General features: G+C 43.0%; 2 protein-coding genes across 2 annotated transcripts in view; one reads left to right on the top strand and one right to left on the bottom strand.

The window, feature by feature from the left end:
* Window positions 1-8,566, bottom strand: part of mnat1 (MNAT1 component of CDK activating kinase) — a 31,935-nt gene extending 23,369 nt beyond the window's left edge. The window contains exons 1-4 of the mRNA XM_018690196.2: window positions 8,366-8,566; window positions 1,624-1,776; window positions 1,151-1,224; window positions 91-194 (exon numbers count right to left, since the gene is read on the bottom strand). Of these exons, the coding sequence (XP_018545712.1) occupies window positions 91-194; window positions 1,151-1,224; window positions 1,624-1,776; window positions 8,366-8,454 (420 nt within the window). The 5' untranslated portion in view covers window positions 8,455-8,566. The remainder of the gene's footprint in view (window positions 1-90; window positions 195-1,150; window positions 1,225-1,623; window positions 1,777-8,365) is intronic.
* Window positions 8,567-9,058: 492 nt separating this feature from the next.
* On the top strand, window positions 9,059-17,070 carry six4a (SIX homeobox 4a). The gene is made up of 3 exons (XM_018690279.2): window positions 9,059-10,974; window positions 12,735-13,429; window positions 14,596-17,070. Exons 1-3 carry the CDS (start codon window positions 10,241-10,243, stop codon window positions 15,207-15,209), a joined length of 2,043 nt encoding a protein of 680 aa, XP_018545795.1. The 5' UTR covers window positions 9,059-10,240; the 3' UTR covers window positions 15,210-17,070.
* The last annotated feature ends 5,947 nt before the right edge of the window (window positions 17,071-23,017 follow it).

The following is a 23,017-nucleotide window of genomic DNA, read 5'->3' as shown; positions in this document are numbered from 1 at the left end:
AGGAAATCCTTTGCTAGTTTATTTTAGTATCAGATTATAGTTACCAGTAAAGGCATTATGCATGTGTGGGAAGATACACTTGATACGTACAAGTGTAGCCTTATTCCTCTGGATGAGGTCTCTGTTCTCCCTCTGGTACTGCTCCATCCTCAGCTTGGTGTTCTCCACGTCAATGTTGTTTGTCAGGTTATACACTACACAGAGGACACACAAATCACCGTTAACCTCTTCAACCCAAGAGACTCTTTTGTGTCCATCATCTCAAACTCAGGCTGTGCAGGCAAATTCAAATCAAGATCCAAAGAGTTCCAAAGATAACAACTACGTCCAGCTGAAATACTGAGAAAAGTGTATAAATTGATGTTCAAGACGCGTAGAATTTTCCATTCAGTGGAATGGTGCGGCCTTAAAAACGGCATCTGGTAATTCAATATGTCGCTAAACTTAAAGTGAGATAGATCTTCTGTGGAGCACTAAGTGGAAATTTAAGAAGAAAACATATTGTTTTAATGGTTAAAAATCAGACAAACTGGTCAACTTTGAGTGAACATATAATATCACTGGTGCAAATCCTTGCACCAAACCTATAACATAACCACCAGGAGAGCCAAAAAGCATCAGGGTATTATAGGAGCTGGACACCTGACTTTAATATGACATTTACATTAGTGTCTCTCTTCCTGTCTCCGCCCTTTCAGTTCCACTCGGCTCATAGACTTTATGTTGCGGTGATATCACACACATAAAAACACAGCTTCTCTAAGCTCTAGGAAAGTTCTGCACTATGTCTAACCCTTGTCATTCCATGGGACAATACAAAGAGTAATAACTGACTTTATTTGCAGCCCTGGGTGTCAACAGTTTTACAGATATCACTTTTATACTGGCAGAAACTTTGTAGGGAATTTTTTTGTGGCAGCAGCACAGTTGGCCATCGGGACAAATTAGAGGCAAGGCTGACTGGCCGCACCATATCCAACTCTCTTAATACGTCCAAGCTAAAAGTCCATGGTGGTTTGCCAGTCAAGATGTGTTAGCATTGGCAGAGCTACTCCCTGATCCATGCCTGTGGCAGACGTGAATGGCTGTAAAACATCGCCCTGTGCAGCCAGAGCCAAGGAGAAATCATCACAGTAGTCGGTGCTCCTACCTATGTCCTCCACTTGCTCCAGGTAGTCGTTGTACTCTCTAAGGCTGGGGAAGTCAAAATCTCTCTTGTTGTATCTGCAGAGGGAGAACAGAACTCATGATACAAATAGTAAAACCTGATGAAAGCAAATATGCACTGACATTAATAGCCTCCATTAAATCAACCATTTTATAATACCATGTCTGCATTCTGCCTAATAGGCACACATTAGATGTCAATTAAGGGGCTATTACAGAACAGATGAGAGGGAGAGAAAGAGGGCGGGGAGGGGCTGCGAAGTAAAAACCTGGCAGGGAAAGAGCCTTCCCGTTTGAGCCCCCCCTGGGGAGAGTCATTGTCTACAAAACAAACAGTGTAATGAGAAAGACAAAGGTGGCTTAAGAAGTGGGTGGAGGCACGGGATGACACATAAACACGCAGGGGCCGCACCTCTCACCCTCCTGGTCCCCCCACCCCCCCAACCCTTCACTCACATCTTCAGCACCTTCTTGCGGATCTCCACCTCCTTATCTACGGTCGGGTCTTCGAAGAGCTGCACTCGGAAGTTGCTCTTCCTCAGGGGTGTGTCGCACTGAACGCAGTTGCCTGAGCCGCGCACAAACAGCATCTCCACGCAGTTCTCACATCTGTGGACGGAGGGGGGGGGCATACAACAAAACAGAAAATACCACCAAGCTGAGTTGGATGTTTTTTTGCGGAGGTGACCCTCCTCAGGCAGGCCTGAGAGTCAGCTGTGTGCGTGCATGTGATGGCAAATGTGGCTGCTGTAATACAATTTTCCTCACAGTAAAGCAAATTTGTGTGTTTTTTTTAATGCCTAAGTTATCATCAGGCGCAGCGGGTGATAATGGGGCATATGAAAATTTCCTCTGAGTACTCAAAGATGCCTGGGATTATGATTGGAATGTCGATTAGGCTGCCTCCCACTCTCAGACGAGAGGAAATTAGTCTGACACCCCATCAGTGGAGTGTCTGTCTGCCCTGGAAAAACATTTGCTTTATTGTTATTTCAACAGACCTCAGTCATTCTGCCACGTTGCATAATATGATAAAATCCAGCTCAGTAATTCACAGTGTAGTCTATCATTATAAGAATGGACTCCGTCTTACGTAATTTGGGAAAAGAATAAATACAATTGTGAAGAAACACTATCAGACAACTGCAGTGTTTTGTGTATTCTAAGTTCATAGGTAAATTTAAGTATTTTAAACTGAACAGTTATTTGTGCTTAAGGCTTTTCTTTATCTGAATGTTTATCTTTAAGGTTTAAAAAAAAAAAAAGCATCTGTGCTGTACGTCCACACACAAGTCCAATTTTTTTCCACTGTCTGCCAGAAAATGTCATTATTATTCCTGAGATGGTGCCTAAATGAAAGGAAGCTGTATTATGGAGAAGTTTAAGCCACATTTTTAAATAGCGTGGAAATCCAGGCAGTTATTGATCAGAGCATCTACTATAAATCTGTTTAATGGACATGATTACTTTCCAAGACAAAATATGTAGCAGTACAGCACAGTCATGATGAGTTTTTCAGGCGGCCTTTGGTTCCTCATATAAAGCCACCATGAATCATGATTCTCGTCAGTAAAGAGCACGTCCCCCCACCAGTGACACAATACTGAACAAAAGGGAAGAAACATTTTTCGGATGATGTTGGGGAATTTCAGGTAAAGCCGAGGTTGAAACAGGAAGGTTTACTTCATGCACCATTGTGACACATCTCCATGGCAGCCAACCATACCTGAGGGCACAACCCTGAGCTCAGCCATCAATCACACCTTTATGCAGGTAGGCGTTTACCCATCAGTCACACTCAAGTGAGGAGTGGACACTGAGGACAATGGGAATGTTCCTAAATCTCCCCTGATGGGACGCTGGGCCTGGATAAACGTTTGCACAGTACACTCTTAATTAAGTCCTTGTGGAGCTTTATATCCACAGGAATCCACCTTCCTGCTTGTGACCACCTATTCAAAAAAAAAAAAAAGGATAACATCTGGTTTCCAAATGTCACTATCTGCTTTTGAGCACTGACAGTTTTCATTATAAAATATCACAAAGTTGAGGGGAAAAAAAGGCAGATTTTTCACCATACGTCATGGACGGTATGGCTGAGTCACTTCTTTCCAAAAGTTAAAGACTGGGCTCGAGACACTGGTGCCTAGTCAAAAGCTCTCTGGGGATGGAGCCTATTAGAACAACCATGACAGAGTCATCATGCAGGACATTTCACTTCATCAGCAGGATTGAAAACAAAAGAAAAACAGTTAAAGGAGAAACTGCAGAGCCATGGAGTTTGGCTGTTTATGCATAGCATCTCAGATATGGGTCAAACAAGTCCAACTTGCCAAGTATGACACCAGCCATACAACACACAGGACAGATAACAGACGAAGCATTGCAGGGGACTATTTTACAAGCATGTCAGTTTAGCTTGGCTTACACGAAGCAGCAATATAAAAATGAAAGCTGAACGATGGACAGAAACATCTGCCTTGTCCAGTTGGTGCTTCAGAGCATGAGGAGCCCGCTGCTCAAGTGCACCCTGGAAGAGGCAGATGTTCACTGTGGCCCCGGGCTACAGGAGATGTATAGGCCTGGCCATATGGAGGTAGATGGAGGGATTCAGCTTGTTTCCACAGGCCCACAAAGAGCCCATTCATCAACACGGGGCGAGGAGTGGGGCGTAACTTGCCCCCTGCCCCATAAATGGACCACACAACAGAACTCTCCATAGGGGAAATCCTGTGTAACTAGAGAGCAAAGAGGTGAACATCTAAAGGGGAGGGAGGAGACTTTTAGAGTCAATTTGCCATCTTTCCTCTGAAGTTCGCCTTCTCTAAGTGACAGCTTTCAGATTGTGTGCCTGTTGTAATTTGTAGTCGAACGGGGACTCAGAAATCTCTTGCCAAGGCTAGGCTATAGTGCTTGGCATACAGAGCAGACATTTAAGTGAGCAGTCAGATCTCTAGCAACTTGCCATCTTTGTGTCCCAGGGCTGTTGCTGCTGACTGAGTGCTCCTGACTCCTCCCTCTCTCACCTGTCCTGCTCAGAGCTCCAGGCTCCTATCTCTCCCATCTGCAGCTGTCAGCAGGTCAGAGAAGGGGGTGGTAAGAGGAGGGTAAACAGGGTCCTGGCTCAGCAAAGAGGCTTCCCCACTACTGCCACTACTTGGTGACATTGCCTGTATCTATGCTTCCTCCCTCCCGGGGCAAAAAAGAGAGAGAAAAACACTATGTACAGGCAGGAGCTGGATTCACCTGTTCCTGTCACGAAGCTCATGATCTTTTAAGGGCTTTCTCAGAGGCCATACCTCCAGTTCACACACAGCAGAGCTGGCTTTGTGTCACATTTAAACCTGCTATAGCGCTCTGTCCTGCCCTGTGACCTACAATACCTGCAGCAGCACAGTCAAAAAATGCTGAGGCCCAAGAGAATGACTGCTTACAAAGGGATGTAGTGTCAGACTTGTGTGATCTTAAAAAAATAGAGAATAGAAGAGCAAAGTGGGCAGAGATTCCCCAACATAAATTTATAAATTTAAAAGTTTCTCTTTTAATCCTAAACTCAATGTTTGTCAAAAATAAAAACAGAAATATGTAAAGTTTAATGATTCTATTAAAAATACAGTGAAAACACAATAGCTTGTGGAGCAATGTTAACCCTGAGGTGGTGCAGAAGTTAGGCTCTCTATTAGCAGCAAAGGCAACAAGATTTTAAACTCGTCTTTCACAGCAATGCCCCTTGGAACTTGTAGAAGATGTCCCTCTTAAAGGAACAGTTCAACATTTTAGGAAATATGATTAATGGCATTGTTGCTGAGGCTCTTATGAGAAGATCCATACCACTTTAAAGTCTGGCTGTTATAGACAAAGATACTGCCAGGAGGAGGTTAGCTTAGCTTGGCATAAAGACTAGAAACATGGAGTAACAGCCAGTGTGGCCTTGTCAAATGGTTAAAAAAAACCTATAAAGTTCGCTAATTAATATGTTATATCTTGTTTGTTTAATCATTGTAGTAAATAAATCATGTAAATGACAAGTTGTGGTTTTACAGGGGGTTACAGGTGCTGGTAGGCAGAACTGTTAAACGTTGGACAAAGCAAGGCTAGCTGTCTCCGCTGTTAACAGCCTCTACGTGAAGCTAAGCTAATCATCTCCTGACTGTAGTGATGGTGGTATCAATATTCACATGTAACTCAAAGTCTGTTCTTTCAAGTTTATTCACAGCCTTTTCTACTCAACCAGGAGCACTGAATGCCAATCCAAGTCTAGGAAGTATCTAAAAAACTTAACTTCTGTTTATCAACCTAGAGCATGCAACCATCAGGTACAGGAAACTAGTTTCTACTTAATGAGGTGTGTCTATCCTGTTAAGACCAATGTGTCCACCCACCACATTGTCTGTGCCTGCCTGTGTGCCCAGTGTCAAATGCCAAAGGGACATGGGCCTGGTGTCATTGTGCAAAGGTAATAAATAACACACATCAAACGCCCCCGCTGACAGGGATACAAAATGTGCCGTGGTGGGGGTTTAAATTTAGACGCACGCTAGAGGTGGAGAAGCTCAATGCTGCATTGCATCGCCAGGGCAGGAAGCCTGGTCAACCAGGACTGGAATGGCTGCTCAGCCTGGCCAAGGTAGAAAAGAGGCGAACACTTGTTTAAATGAATGAATCAGAGAGAGTGTGGAGAGTCTAAATAGGGCTGCAGCTAATGATTACGACAATGAATAATCTACTGATTGTTTTTTCTATAAATCTATTAATCAATAAATAATCATATTCGCAAAATTGAAAGAAACACTTATTGTAGTTTCAGACAGCCCAAAACTCAAATGTATCCATTTTACAATTATTAATTATTGATGCTTGATTCAATGATTGTTTTGCATTTTTGCTTAATAAATAACTCACTGATTAATCAGTTATCAAAATTGTTGTTGATTGATTTATTGTGGATTGACAAACCAATGAATAATCATTTCAGAGCTCAGACTAATATCCACAAACAACTCCACACAACATGTAAATAGATGAGATCTCATTAAAACATTTCATTTGTTCTGCTGGCTGTCCATCATGCTCCCACAACAGCTACTTTTTCTTTAGTTGTAATTTAATTTCACTTTTTTGTATTTGTAAAGGGACATAACCATAATCAAGTTTTGGGATTATCATAGGATATGGGCAGATGTAAAGTTTATGTGTTAATTTGTGGGTTTGATTAAGTTTACTAAGACACAACATTAATGTGTATTTATGCGTTTCCTTTCTGATTTATTTATCTTTTCCATACTTCCTCTTTCTTTCTTATTCACTGTTTTGTGCGTAGAGCTGTTGATTACAAATGGGAAATCAGTCACTGTGAAATTGAAACACATTGCTCAAGCTACAGCACAGACCTCTGTATCCATCAAGTCTTCAGTGAGCCTAGCTGCAAACAAAAAGCCAAATCACATCAGTGATGAAAATACTAATACAGTTTGAGAGTACAGCAGTTTCCAAGTGGTGCATAAATTCACCGTCGCACCGGCTCCGAGGAACAAATCCAAGGTGACCTGAGCTAGGACATCTCTCTAAATTGCTTCATTGCAGAATCATTTTAATTTTCTGCGTGTAGCCCTGCATCCAGACAGAGGCAGTGAGTTATGAGCTCGCTGACCTGATGACAAAGCACGGCCGCTTCCTGATGGTTCGGTCAATAAACAGACAGGGTCGAAAAGATGCTCTCATCAGGCTACCACCGTCACTGCATGATGCCCATAGAGAACATGTCCCCCTCATTTAAATGACCAGGTTTTTAAACCAATGACAAGGTTAAACAGTGGAAAATGCGCAGCAAACAAGTTTTACCCAGTTACTGACATGACTATGACGCCCAATCAAAACTGCAGTGACACAATACATAGGATAAGTGTGAACTAGTGCCAGAACAGTTGTTTTTATTGAGAAATCAAGTCAATCAAACTAAAATTATTCCACTTGTGATAACTGATTAATCAATAACAAAAAAAAAGTTATTTATCAATTTTATCTTCACAAAAGCAAAGACTTGCTTACATCTCTTTGCTTTAGGTCATTGTAAATTAAATACATTTAATTCATTTTCTGGTCATTTGTGACAGGAAAATGCATTTTTTTTTCTGTTTTTATACAAAACTATGAATCCCACCAGGGTTTTAGGTACAAATGCTGTAACTGACCCTCCAGACCATGCCTATCACAGAGATTTAGTATGTTTAAAAGAGCTATGTTCAGAGATCAGCCTTGAGATGGTTTAGGGGTGAAAGTGTAATGTTGGGGTGCACTTTTGTAATGATGGTCTGCGTATGGTTTCTGTATCTGCTTGTAATTATAGTAAGATCCATAACAGCCAATTTACAGAGCATGTGATTTCTCAGTTAAGCATAAAGACACATTGATCCTACTGTAACTGTGTTGTGCAACTCTTGTGTAGATTAGATTTTAGTTGTGTATTTAAGCTGGACCTTTTTAACAGCTCAAGATAATTTGTGCTTGTTGTAAGGTTAAAACTTCCACACACAAATGTTCATACTCCTCACTGGTCACTCTTCTCCCTGCCATCCTGAACTTTTTGTACTTTCCACAAAAAGTTATATTTCCACTTCAGTGGTCTAGTGAACAAAGCAGTGTGTGACTGAAACGCCAGCACCTCTTTAAAGACTTGTACCTGTATTTTAGAGAAGGGGTACTGATTGGCATTGTGTTATTGTGAGGTCTGTCAGTGTCCAGCAGGTTTGACAGTTGACATACAAGAACCATCAAAACTGAAACAGAGGATAAACTCTCATTTAAACTGTTAACTCGCCTGTTAAAGCCGCAGTATCTTACTGAAGGCTAGTCAGTGTTTACAGTATCAAATTCATATTATATATAGAAGTATAGCAGTTTATAATCCATCTTTATATCATCATCACTGAGCACAACAGACCGTTAGCTGTTAGCTAAGAGCTCAAGAAGCATCAAAATGTGTCAAACCTCTTTAACGTCCGAATATTAAGAACTGAGGGAGGATAAAAAGCTTAAAACAGGCGGGAATAGTTTTAAAATAAGACTTAACCGCCTGCTTTAGGAGTTTATTGTGCTGGTGTGTGTCTTTCTGCACAGTTTGAAGCCAAAACATCGTCGTGTTGTGGTGGAAATTTGCCTCACTCTGAGCTTTCTTTAGCTGTCAGATGTAAATACTCACAGCGTGTGGCCGCAGACGTTCACCATCAGCTTCAACGACGGGTTCCTGTATTTGGTTGTTTTGCATCTCGGACACCCCTGGTCATCCATTTCTTTGCGAGCAACACAAAATAACAAGCTTCAGTAAATATGTCAACACGCAGCAGCTCTCCTGTCACTTTACAGGCGGCGAACCGCTGCGCTACACACAATGTGGTCCGACGGGAAACTCCACTAATAGAGAGTAGTTCCCACTTAATGATGACCTCTACAGCAACGGTGGTCACACTGTGGGAGCAGGCATATCCTGGGGTCCCAGAGGAGTCCCAGGGGGCCTGAGGTAAAAAGCTGAGTTGTTTATTTTCACTAGAGAGAAAGTATAAAATGGTTTGTTTTTATTATGATTGTTTCCTCTATGCATTTCCACATACATGACTTCCATATATTCCATGATCTAATGTAAGTCTGAACTGAAACATAATTAAAACCAAAAACCTGACCAGATGTTCTTCCCTAGGGCTTCTGACATCATATAGTTTCTGGTTGAATGTGTAACTATTTAGGGAAAATAATCCACAGGGGACGATGGATATAGTCTATGATTTATGATCTTATGTTGTCAATGTATGATGAAGACAGAAAATGTATATTATAGTAATGTACTGACAAAAACAGTAACATTACCTTCAGGGGGGATTGGTTTATTTCAAATCCAGTCTTTTTAAAGGCTATAGCACAGAAAGTAGATGCACTGCTGTATATTTATCACAATTACTAAAAGCCCAGGCCTGTGTTGTATTGATTTATCGACAATGTTTGAATGTCAGTAATTGTTAAGACCGTGTTAGAGACGCCATTGCTACATTAGATTTAAACTATTTGCAAAAACAAGCAAACAAACAAAATATCTTTTTTTTCCAGGTTTTGCGATAATCATGAATGAAACTAAGTGAATATGATACATCAAACAAATATAAGCTTTTATAGGCTGGTGAGTGATATTTGATGTTGGCTATATTTATTTCACAAATATAATATCATCTTATATTAATACTGGATTAGGCTTTGAGGGTATGAGTGAATGGTGAAAATAATACTTGGAGCTACTTTTTGAGTTCAGAGGAAGACACAAATATCATTCATGTGAAGATGACTGTTTCTGTAGCTGTTACTAAATATTATATGTTTATGTATTAGATTTGATCTGACATTGTTTGTTGGGATCATAACGTGTTACTTTATTCAGTGAGTTTATGGCTTGTGACATACAGATTTGAGAGAGTACTGCAACAATAATGAAAACTGGAAAAAGTCTATGGAAATACAGGCTAAGATGGAGCATGCATGATTATATACTAATCCAGGCTCAGTCAAGTTTTATAATTTTTTTGTGAGTCAAAATGATCTTAGATTCGAGACAATAAGGGACAGTAATTCCAGGATTATTGAATTTCCATTCTTCGATAAATGAATAAAAGACTTGGGTGCTTTTATAGTTCTACAAACCTACAGCAAAGGCAGCTCCTGGCCCGACAGACAATGAGAATATCTCGTTCCCACGATCCCAAAAAGCACTCACCTTGCACAGGTGAGCTACGGGAATTATACTGGAAGTTATATGACTGACAGCTGGAAACCAAACATTCGTGTCTGAATCGGCTTGCTCCTCCCTTATGGGTCCATCGGCGGCCAATAGCGTGGCTCTCCTGCAGATAGACCCCAGTGTGTCTCCCTCCAGCTCCAGTCCCCGCAGAGTAAAAGTCACGTTGGAAGGAAAAGGGGAGAGAGATATCTACTTACAGCTGCTGTCAGATATCCGATCGCATTCGCATGGCGAGGAGGTAACCTGATCGAGCTGGGAGGAGTGACTTTACCAGGGAAGGCTTGAACAAAAAAAATGTCTTCTTCTTCTGCCGGAGAAGTCACAACAGCAAATGACATCAAGAGGGAAAATGTGAAGGAGGTGGATAAGCGGGAGTGCATCAAGTTTGTGGCGCTGGACGCGGCGGAGTTGTCCATGGAGCGCACGACTCCCAACACGGACGCGGTGCGCACGGAGCTGTTGGTGAGCGCCGCTTCCTCTCTGGCTTTCTCCCCGGAGCAAGTGGCGTGTGTCTGCGAGGCTTTGCAGCAGGGAGGCAATGTGGACCGGCTGGCCAGGTTCCTGTGGTCCCTGCCACAGAGCGACCTGCTACGCGGCAACGAAAGCATCCTGAAAGCCCAAGCGCTCGTCGCTTTCCACCAGGCTCGGTATCAGGAGCTGTACAGTATTCTGGAGAACCACAGTTTCAGTCCCTCCAACCACACCTTTCTGCAAGATCTGTGGTACAAGGCCCGGTACACCGAGGCGGAGAAGGCGCGGGGGAGACCCCTGGGCGCCGTGGACAAGTACCGGATCCGGAGAAAGTACCCTCTCCCCAGGACTATCTGGGACGGCGAGGAGACTGTGTATTGTTTCAAGGAGAGGTCTCGAAACGCGCTTAAGGATCTGTATAATCAGAATAGGTACCCGTCTCCCGCCGAGAAGAGAAATCTCGCCAAGATTACAGGACTCTCCTTGACCCAGGTCAGCAACTGGTTCAAAAACAGGAGACAGAGAGACAGAAACCCGTCCGAGGCACAATCAAAAAGGTGAGGCAACAAAAGGAACAATCGACGCACAAACTTCAAATTATCACAAACAATTCTCTGAGTGCAGCGTGCACTGAAATACACTCGGGCTAAATTTAACAAAGTATTCGAAAGCTTTTTTTTCGTTGAAGGGTGCCTAGTTTATAACCATTCACACTTAAGTCAGTGACTGACAGTGCTGAGTGTATTTCATAATCTCCCGTCGGACTCAACTTTTAAGACTCGACGATGTGAATCATTAAGTGTTTCTAATTAAGAAACAAACAAACAAAAAAAAAGAATGCGTAAAAAGGCTTTGGAGCACGCTTTTAATGTTTTGAAATATGAAGCGGTTGCCTTTCAGATCCGGTTTCAAGTGTGTTGGTGCTATGGGGCATGGAAACCATAAGCAACTAAATAACATAGTAACTTCACTCCACACACTCCAGTGCCTCGGCTGTCAGACACACACAGAGTGTAACTCCTGAAGAAACTATTCAAAACTGACTCGAGAAGGTGTTTTAATCCCCTCTTCTCGTGTATTAATAACGTGTGTGTAAACGTGCACGAACCTACAAACACACTAGCGCGTGCGTGAGTCCCCAGTCCAACATAAATCATTTTCATAATCACATTTTTTCCCCCTCTCTCAGACCAAAGAGGCTCCACCAGCTCCTGCGTTTCATTTCATAATCTTCCCACACAAACAGACTGAATTTTGCCTTCTTTCATGTTTCCCTCTCTGTGAACAAAGCTGACGCACCTGGTGGAGGTGACCCCTCTGTCTCTCTCTCTCTCTCTCTCTCTCTCTCTCTCACACACACACACACACACACACACACACACACTCTCACGCGCGCACGTATTCACACAAACCATCACAGGCTGCCTTCAAATTGCGACTAGAATTATTCTGAATCAGTGTTTTAATGTGTTTATAACCTGTGGATGTTTTGGATCGTCTCACTTTTGCAGTAACTTGTGTCTTGCTCTATAGCTTCTCCTGAAAGTGGGGGGTTTGGATGTTTCAGTGTTGTGTGTGTGTGTGTGTGTGTGTGTGTGTGTGTGTGTGTGTGTGTGTGTGTGTGTGTGTTGGGGGGCGCTGAGGGAGGAAAGGGGGGTGCAGCTGTTTTAATCAGTCTTTTAAAAGGAGGGGGTTTAATAAACAAAGTATAACAGCTACGTCCATATTGTTTTTTTAAAGGCTGCGGCTTTCTGAAAGCTGAAAAATAAGGGGGTTAGAGATAATTTTCCATTTTTTGAATTTGAGGGGAACAACAAATAAATGGTTTCAGCCATTTGTTCCGTCTTGCCACCAGTGCTGGCGTTTTGTCACGCCAGAATTTATTGCGCCAAATGGTTGCACGGTTGTTGGTGTTGGTCGGTTGTTGTCAGTGCAACTCTCCATGAGGTAAGAGAGGGCTTCACATTCACAAACACAGCCTGCTCTTCAAAAGCTCTGTAATAACACAGCAACAAATGTGACTCTGTCTGCTCTGGGTTACAGGCAAGATGTGGGTGGAAAGGAAATAAACGCCATTATACTGGTTTATGCTCTCTAATTGTAACAGTGCTTTAGAGTGTGTCTTCCTTCCCAAAAAACTACACAAAGGGAAGAAAAGCACTTAATGCCTTTATCAGTAACTCACACATTTACACAATCTTATTCCATTCTGGAGCAAAGTCAACTTCTAACAATAATTTACCACAAATGATTCCCCTCCTGTTTCCCTTTGTTTTGTGACACACAATTCGTCATCTCTTTCTGCCTTTTTTCATAGTGAATCTGATGGAAACCACAGCACAGAGGATGAGTCTAGTAAAGGCCAGGAGGAGCTGTCACCCCGGCCCCTCTCTAACTCCTCAGATGGGGTGATCACCCATGGGATTCAAACGGGGCCTCTGGACAGTGGGGTGGTCATCCAGCAGATTGGGGACATCAAGATGCCCCCTGGATCCAGCAGTGGCGGCCTCTACAACGGAAGCCTAGTGACCAGTAACACCTCTCCCACCGTTTTTCACAACGGTGGCTCGTCTTACCTCCACACGCCTGGAAACATCCTCTTCAACGGGCTCAATCTGGGCATCCAGCCCTTGGCCTTCAACCCCCTGAGGCCGTCTGGTGGGGTGTTGCTGGGGAGCTCCGGAGTGGACATGCAGATGCAGACGGGGCAGGAGAAAGGACTGGGCGGCTCTGCCGAGGACTCGAGCCTGCAGTACGCCCCCTACTCCGGCTGCGTGAACGGAGCCGAGGTGAAGCTGGAGGGGGTCCACACCATGGCTGCCCAGAACGGGGGCTCGTCCGTGCTGACGTTCAGCTCCTCGTCAGGTGCGCTGCAGCTGGGCGGCTACAGTCTGGTCCAGGTACCGAGTGGAGTCTCTGACAGTGATGGCAGCTCATTACTCAACAGCGACGTAGGTCTTCCTCCCCTGCAGCTCTCCTCTGTCTCCTCTGCCTCAACAATCCCACAACAAGGTGGGTACAGGAAGTGATGTGTTGATTAAAATTCTTCAGTTTTACAGCTTACATACTTATAATAGCTTGAGAAATGTATTACTACATAATGAGACAAAGATGCGTAACAATGACAGAATATCACAGTATTTTTGACCTGGTGACTAATGACTTGTCATCATTAATTCTTAATAAGGAGTGTGAGCTGTTGTCTAATAATGAAGATATAATGCTTATACGTTTAGAGGCATTCACTCAACCATTTAATCTGTTGGATAAATACAACAATTTTGCTTTAAAGTAATGCTGTTACATTACTGCAGGCTTTAAGACCAACAGAAGACAAAAATAAGATCTACCACAGCATCAGGATAAACTGACTCCAGATCAAATCTATCTAGTCTTATATCACAAAATAGATCTTGTATCTTGCTCTTTTAGTGTGATAGCAGGTCAGTGGTGCTCTTTGCCCTCCTTAGATGTTCCAGTGCAAGACTGCACGTCCCTGGTGGTTTGTCAACAGATCTCTACTACGTCCACCCAATATATCTGAGCTGCTTTATTCTTGGCTTGTCTGCATTTGGGCCATAGCCCAAAGGGCTGATACTACACATAACACAGAGCAGAAGAAACAGGGAAGGGCCCCACACCCTCTCTCTCTCTCTCTCTCTCTCTCCCCCTCTCCGTCTCTCTCTCTCTCTCTCTCTCACACACACACACACACATACACCTCCTTTGAAAACCCCAGAGATGAATAAAAACAAGTTCTGAAGTCACCATCACTCATCATCACTGCACTCTTGATCTGCAGAGCAGGGAGGTGGAGAAATATGTTTCAGACAATCAGAGGCCACGAAACGTACTAACAGGGAATAAGCCATTACAGCACTTAGTTTGACAGAAAGCAGAGAATCTACACCAGGATGAATTATAAGGAAAAACAGAAAATTGCAGCGTGCTGTTGAGTTCTGGCAGAGTTTTGCGTTCATTCTCTGGGGCACCGGTGGGGTCGAGCTTAAAGAACGCAAAGTGTGTGAGACACACAACAGCAATTTTGGGGCCAAGGCCTGCTCTTAATGAAACAAACTGTATGATACTGTGAGGAATGAGAAGGAGATCCAGCAGTGGGAATGGGATCTGAACTGGAGGTAGAGATACTGTACTGATCTGTCATTGTTTTACCACAGGTACGATGCCTCTGAACAATGTAGCAGTGAGTTCCTCCAGCGACGACTCGTTCCAGCAGCAGGACAAGCTGACCATGACGTCTCTGCACCACAGCACAGTCCTCTACAGCATGAGCAACGCCGGCCAGCCGTCCATCAAGAAGGAGCCTCTGGAGGGAGGTGTCTACTCTTCGTACCACCACGGGCTTCACCTGGACCCCAACGGTCAGATCAGCTACACCACCCCCAGTTCAGAAGAGGCTCCCTCTAGCCAAGGCCCCGCCTCGACCGGCGAGGTCCCCACCGTTACCTCGTCCAGCCCCGAGCCGGAGGTCTACACCACCCTCACCGTCAGCACGCCCCTGATGGCCCAAACTGACCCAAGCGGCCACCACCTCCAGCCCACAGAGTACCTCCGGGCCCACGAGGTCAGGGGGCCTCCGCCCTCACACCTGATGGGCCCCGGCATGAACAGCGACTATATGAACCTTTCAGAGAACAAAGTGGACGGGCCGGGCTCAGGAGGCGTGAATGAGATGGTGCGGGCGATGTGTGGGGAGATGGAGGCTGTGGAGGGGAAGGAGCTGGCCAAACTACAGACAGTGCAGATGGATGAGGACATGGCTGACCTTTAACCTCAAACTAGTCTCCTTGCAGAAGCACTCGTGTCCTCCCAAGCAGCGATATGGTGAATCTTTTTACCTTTGTGTGAGCGTGTGTGTGGATTTTTTTTTTTTTTTTTTACCATTCATTTCCTTTAAATGTTAAATTATTTGCATTCATTTGACTTTTACAATGCACTCTAATCAGAAGGGAGCCCTGTGGGTGGGCATTATCAGTTTATCATAAAAATAAAAAAAAGTCTATAACATGTTTTAAAAGCCCCCGTTCGTGAGATGAAACATTACAACTGCAAACCGAAGAAGTCGCAGTATGTGTTAGAGCCATGTTTAAATGCATTTTTATAGACAACACCTGCTACTTCCTGTTGAGTGGATTTGATCTGCAGAAGCAGGTGCTGGAATGCCTCAAGTCATGTGACCAGGATGTTCCTCCAAAACTAAATGCGTCATCTGGCTCAAACCAAAAAGGTCATTCAGTAGGGGGGGAAGAGGGAGAGAGAGTCTCTGTGAAGACGATCAGTTAAACAGCAAGAGCTTTACTGAAGGACTGCACACACACATACAGAGAATAATGGGTTATTAGACACAGAAAGCTGCTGATTTAGGGAAAAGTGTCCTTCAGTAAGCACCTTAAATTCTCTGATTGCCTCTCAAGTCACTGCAAAAACCTCTGATGTTGTGTTTTATATCACACCAAATGAACTAGGGAGTGTTGAATACGGGACTAGAGTTAAGATGAATGTGCCTTTCTGCTACGTAAAATACACAATGGCATTGGTCTGTTTTGGCATTTGCACTACCACAATGACATTACTATGTACACGTCCGGCCTTCATGTTTGCATTGGAGGGTTTGTCGAGTGCGACAACAACAAATGCACACTATTTTAGCAATGACTCCTATTTCGAGCCTCATCGTCAACCTGTGAGACCAAGATATGACTGATGACCGCAGAGGTCACGCTGTCGGTTCACATGTTGTCCATCATATGTTGTTTATAATGCTGCATACTCTAGATGTGATGATGCTATACTATATCGTGTTTCATTTTGATGTGTCTCTCCAAATGTCAGTAATCATGAATGATATTTTTCTATAAAGCCAGATACAAACATCTACAGTGTGTATGCTTTTGAAATGTATAAGGAACAAAGGGACAGAAGTTAGAAGTGAATAAGAGGACAAATCTGTTTTTGGTTTTTTAATAGTCCCACCTTAAACTGGAGAGGGATTGTAATAATTTCTCTTTGCATGGCGTCATAATGTTTTGGACAATAGTGCCTTTTTACTTTTGTTTTGTGAATAATACCGAAAGTAAGCTCAGTCATAGCTCTTGTGTTGGTGTGCAGGCAGCGACAATGTAGCTTCAGAGATTTACCACCACCGCCGCCCCTGCCTCCTCCTCCGCCGCTACAATCACTGGCACACTTGTTGGTTGTCAGATGAGAGAAAGAAAGGAGAATGTAGAGCCCATTTGTCAAGTGTGTCCGGTGCTTTTCACAACAGGAGCCTAATTCCTCGCTGTCATACATGACCGTAATAGCACATTTCAGCCTCACAGCCAAGTCATACCATGCACATCTATCAGTGCGTCACATGTCTTCATACTAGAGGATGAGCAACACCTTCACCTGTCAGGATTTACAACGTGATCCCATCAATTTGAATGGACATTTCAGTGACAGTTTCCTCAGTGCTTTAATGTAATATACCAAAAATGAGTCGTGGGCAAATAGTAAACTGATGGTCATTTGTTTTGTTTTTGTTTTTTTTATCTTAGTTTGAATGATATGTTTGTTATCTGAAATTATGTGAATGTATTTTTCTAAATCTCCATACTGCAATAAAAGTTTATATTTATAAAAACATAAAACAGACATTTTTAGTTCTTTCTAACAAATTTAGCTTTAAGATGACTGATAAAATTAAGGAATGATCTCTGAGGGTTTGTTGAGATTTTAGGGATAAAACATGCCTATAATGAATGGAAGTTACAGACATAAAGCACATGTCTTTTCAACATTTAAGGGCCCTATGTAGCCAAACTGTGAGGACTGGGGGGTGGGATGGGTGGGGGTGGCATGCAGTAATCCAGCAAGCCTGGCGCTGCTCTCTGCAAACCTGCAGTGATCGTTTGCACATGCCTGGCAACCTGGAGTTCATTAGCCCTCCTTTTCTCATCTCAGCCCCTGTAATTCAAATAAACAGCAACGAGATTTCCAGAGGTAAAGCTCTTTTTTGGGGTGGGGGGTCCTGCAGCTCCCTACGGCTCAGTCCAACCCAATGGCCCTTTTCCCTGAGCAAAGGCCGGACAGCCCCCCCCCCCCCCCAACATTTTAACATGTGGAAGAATGAATCTGAGGTGCTGTCACTCACAGACGCAGAGTCTCTATCCCGAAAAGAGCCTGTACTCCTCTCATGGCTTCAGGGGATTCACTGTGAATTCATGAATTTCCACCCAAGACTTGTTCGCTCAGTGGGCACCCGACCAAACCAGTGTGGAGAGATAAGATGGAGAGAAAGTTTGACAAATGGACGAACAGCGGGGGATTTTATTTTATTCACAGCGTGTCTGTGGTGGATTATAGGAGTTGTCCTCTCAGCGGATCCCGGCTGGAGGAGTTATATATGATCTAACTGATGACCTAAATAAACAGAGGCTGTTTGTCTGTGCTCACTGTTGAGGCACAGAGAGAGGGAGAAGAAAAAAAGTGGGAGAGACTAGCGGGAAAGGGAGGGAGAGACAGGCTACCAGGATAAAGTTACCTGTGCACAGGTGACCTCGTCGCCATGGGCAGTGGATTAGCTGATTGTTAGGTATCAGGTAACTCCTCCTGTAATATTGAAGAGGGTGAAAACAGCTTTGTTGGAGCCCAGAACAATATCCCATTCGCAGCAGGAGCCCATGGTCTGTGAGTCTCACGGGGAGGGGGTCCACAGAAAAAACTCCAAATTCCACCTTTGTATTGTGCCTATAAATTAGACAGGAAAGAAGCACAATTGTTGCCTCACAGAAGACGCATAGTACATTTTTCATGGGGACTCGACAGTTAGACGCTGAATTTTTACATTTCACAGCCCTCTTTATGTGTGAAAATCAGGACATCCCCATATCTAAATAGTAGTGGATCATTTCTGTCCACAATTTCAAACATGCAACGTAAAACATAGTTGGGTGCACAGTAAAAAAAAGAAAAAAAGAAGAAGAGGGAACTCCCCCAGAACTCTGGCCTTATTAAAAACACTGACCTCTGATCTTTCAGATGGTTTCAAAGCTGACATTTAATGCTGCACAGCAGACTGCAAGCCATATGTAACATGACCTGAGGAGAACGGTACTCCAGTGCTCCACGTCCCACTAATGAGAGGGCAGGGGTCAGCGGGCACCAGCCTGCTCCTACAGACCCACCACTACTGGCCAAGTAGTTCCCTGTCCATGTACTGGCAGAAACAAAGTCTCCGATTGGCTCTAACCAGGCTGTGGAAAGAAGGAGGTGTTTATGAACTATAGATGGGAAATAAATGTCCTCAACTTTTTTTTTTTTTTTTACCTCCTTCGTTGTTGCTTGGCAGAGTAGAAGGTATGTGCACATGTCTGCTCCATCATCCAGTGTGGGAAGGAGAAGATGCAACCAGCATGATTCACCAGTTTGTTCTGGACTGCAAGGACAGAAAACATAAGTCATGAGGACAGTTTCAAGTGTGCATGGGTTTGTGTGCTTGAGTGTGATGAGCACACACACACACACACACACACACAGTGGCAGCAGCTGGGAGGCAGCATCCTGGCCACACCACAGTGGTCAAACGGTATTTCCCAAAGAGAAAAACACCACTTTGTAACAGGAGCAGAGCAGATGAGGCCACACACACACACACACACACACCTGCTCCTTAACTACCTGACTACTAAAACGTTCTTATTTGCAAAAATACAAACAACAGTTCATCCCATCAGGAGTTACATTTGTCTTGCATGATCGCATCGCCATGGCGCCCCCTCCCTGCCAAACACAAACACATGGCCGCTGCACATCACGTTCAAATCGCTCCTTTTGTTTGTTTATCTGTTTGTCAGCGCGCCTGGTTTGTTTACTTAGTCCTGCCTCGCAGCCAAATAACAATGATAATAATAACAATAATAATAATTTCCCTAAAACAAACGCCTTCATCTCTGTATGCCCGGGGCGTGTTTACCGAGCAGAGCACTGTAAAAGCCGAGGCCGTAATTGCATATTTGTGGAGGTGGTCCTCTGAGGAAATGCGTAATGATTTTGATGGGGGGGTCTAACCCCAGTGCACTTGTACCAGGTCTAATTTTCCAACATGACAGGAAACTCTGTTAAGCTGATAATTGCAGCTCCAATTTCATTTAACTCACTCATGTCAACAGTTGTGTTTTGTTTTGAGAGAAGGAGCTGCCTTTTCTTCTCACTGCCTTTTGCCTCACTGAATAAAAAAACCTTTAACTCTTAATTAAAGACACATTTAGGACAACTTGAATAAACCGAAAACTATAAACCGGTGGCAAACTATTGATGAGATTAATTCATTTATCAATAAATGTCAGCAAAAAAAGTTAACTGCAATATTGTTGTACAGAAAGAAATAAATGTTTTAATATAACGAGCATCTCTTATAAATTGGTGCAAACGATTTTAATGTTGTTTTTAAGAGCTAAATAAATTCTTCTTTTTATATTTTCTCAATGTTTTTCTTTAAATGTCACCAATGTCACCCCCCCTCCAAAAAACCCTCAAAGTAAAAACCCCTCTCTGGGCACTAAATCTGATATTTTTCACTTGATTTAAACAGTATCGGCTTTGTTCCAGTCGATACAGCTGAAATAGCACTTTGGATTTAGATAGAGTGAAAACCATCTGTTCAGTGAGCCAGTGGTCGTTTCAATTTTCCTCCATATTTTCAAAAAATAAAGCCTCCAATAGGAAACACGGTCTTTTTTTTTTTTGATGATGACATTTTTATGAAGTGTTTTCTGGTGTTTTGAGTTGATCCTTTTTCTTTTTTCTCTCTCTCGTCCTCTCCCACCGGACTTGAATGTCACTCTTACATTTAAATGTATTTTTCCCAAAAGTGCGTGTGACAAATTCCAATGAGGTGGATGTTGCTGCTATCAAGAGGCTAATTAAGAAGGAGCTGCTATTCATGTCCAAGCTGCTTTGATGAAGAGGAATAATTCAATCAGCACAGGCCCACACATCCTCATTCCATGCAGGCCTTCATCTCACATTAAAGCAACTTTAATAAGAAATGACAAAAAGTTTATTTTCTGGGGTAAAAACATTCTGACTCATTTGAGATTTTCCGGGAAATCAATGAGTAAAACTCGAAACATCCGGGATATTTAGCAGCCCTGAACCTACAGGAGAGGTGTTGTGGTTTTTGAAACCAGGAACCAGGTTTTTTTTTTCCCGGAGGTAAAAAAAAAAAAAAAAAAAAAAAAAAAAAAAAAAAAAAAAAAAGTCTGTAACGAGAATAAGAAATCCCTGCTCGTTTAGAAAAGGAGTAACGAGTGATAGCACACTACCTATGTATTGCATTACATGTCAGGGGGTACGAGGAGCCCAGCACTGGCCGTGACAGAGGCGGAGGCGGAGAGTCCACATCTTGAAATAATCTCGCCCCCCGGGCTGCTCGGGTTAAAGGAGGAGGCGCGGCGCAATGTGGTAGAGATATTAGAGAAACCCGAGAGCCGCTCATCAGACAGCTCATTTACTGAAGCACTGAGGTTTTACACAGCCCGAGTGCAGCTACAGACCCCGAGCTAAAGTGGCCTGAGAGCCTGTGTGTGTCCACCAAGGACAGACCTACACCTCCGAATCCATACCAGGAGCTATGTCACTCTAACAGCAATACACCGTCAGCGTTTAGCGTGTACTGCGAAAAAACAGAAAATTAAGTCTTTTATAAAATATGCTAGATTTCAAAATAAAGGATACACACTATAGCAAATGTTCAAAAATGTACTTATCAAAGTTATAGACTGATATCGTTAAAAAATGTTTGTGTGAACTGCAAAACCTAGCAGGGAAATAACAATGACTTCAGCTGTGTTTCAGTCAATAATGTAATAGACTTTAATTTCAGCACGGTGAGATACATGCCAACCATTCAGGAGGAAATCAGATGAAGTCCGGTCTAGTATCTGATAAAGCCTTTAAAAAAAATCCATCAAAAAATTTGACGTGTGATAAAGTTTTACCTGCATTTTTTTGATTTTACAACATGCATATTCAACTCCTGTCAAATAATTCTATGGTCTATTATCACACATTTTGCCTGAATTTAAAGGTTCATCTTTTCAGTAACAGATGCCCACACTTATAATCTTGATGGATACATATAGGATAATCCAGAGTGGATCTCATCAGGTGGGACCTTTCTGTTTTTTCAGGTGTCTGTCGCCACAAAAACAAACGTTCAAATCATTTTATCTTTACAGTAAAAACCCTTAAGGAAAAAGGTCGCCTCCTCAGAACGTTTTGTGTGAATGTGTTGACGTTAAATGTTTTTTTTTCTGGGGCTCAATCTTGCTCCTCGGACATATTGAAAGGGAATTTAGTTTCAGACTTTGGTGCAGATAAAGAAACGTGATCTATATGGCTCAAACCAACAACTGCACCACCAAGAACCAGTGTCGCAGAGAACTCATTTACTAATGGATTGGTTTAGTGTTTCACCCCACAGAAAACACTGGAGCCAGTGCGGTGCCCGTCTAATCCCTGAAATATAAATGTAGCCTAAACTACAGGCGAGAAGGGGCTCCTCAGAAACACGTGACGATATAGGAAATACGGGGCCTGTTGTGTCTGTACATAATATTAATTGTCAACTCTGGATACAAGTTGGAATCTTCAGCTGAGTGTCACGTATATTATAAAAAAGAAGCTTGACATGAAAAACCTAAATTGTGAAACTCCTGTATTAGCAGGTGTTGACAACATGCGTGCTACTGAATTTGTGAATCCTGAATATGTTTAACAAGCTTAGACCATGTGGCATTTCATATCAGCCTCTCTCTCCTCCTCTATCTCTCTCTCTCTCTCTCTCTCTCTCTCTCTCTCTCTCTCTCTGTCTCACACACACATACACTTAAGTGGCTGATTTCCTTCTGGTGGTCTATGGCCCATAACACATTTGGCAGGTAGTATAGGTTTCTCGTATAAAAAAAAAATAAACGCACGGACCCAACTATCATAGGAACTTATTAAATTATATCACCTCATAAAATAAACGGCTTCGCTAATTAATAGACTATGGAAGGTGGGAATACAACAAAAGGTTCAATCTGAATGTAATTAAGTTTGTGGGCGTCAACCACAATCAGCTGCAGTGGTTAAACAAAAAGGTGTGTGACAGTAAAGACCTCCAGTTGGTGAAACACACACAAAAATAACCAAAAATCAATTAAGATTTTGTATTTTTATGTTAGTATTTTTACTCTGTGTTGCCATCAGTTTATTGCTGCCTGTCTATATGTTGCTCATGAGAATGTTTCAGCCTTTAAAAGTGGATAAACTTCCCCCCACAAATAAAAAGCTTTGTGTTTTTGTGGGTTTACCCTCCACTGACTATGGTTACTGATAAGGTATGGAGATGCAATGTGCGGTTTGACCCACGTGGGAGGCCCAATACAGGCACCATCATAGAAGATGTATATTCAGAACATGTTAATAAGGCTTTTTAAGAGGTCTGTAATAATTGATTAGTGTTTAGGTGCTGCTCTGCTCCCTCAGCTGAAGCGGGAGAAGGACTGTGGGGGCGGGAGGTGGAAACGCTCCTATTTCAGCCCCTGACGC

The sequence above is a fragment of the Lates calcarifer genome, linkage group LG19 (genome assembly GCF_001640805.2).
Source record: "Lates calcarifer isolate ASB-BC8 linkage group LG19, TLL_Latcal_v3, whole genome shotgun sequence".
Taxonomy (NCBI): Eukaryota; Metazoa; Chordata; class Actinopteri; family Centropomidae; genus Lates; species Lates calcarifer.
This window is presented reverse-complemented; position numbering and strand designations above follow the sequence as displayed.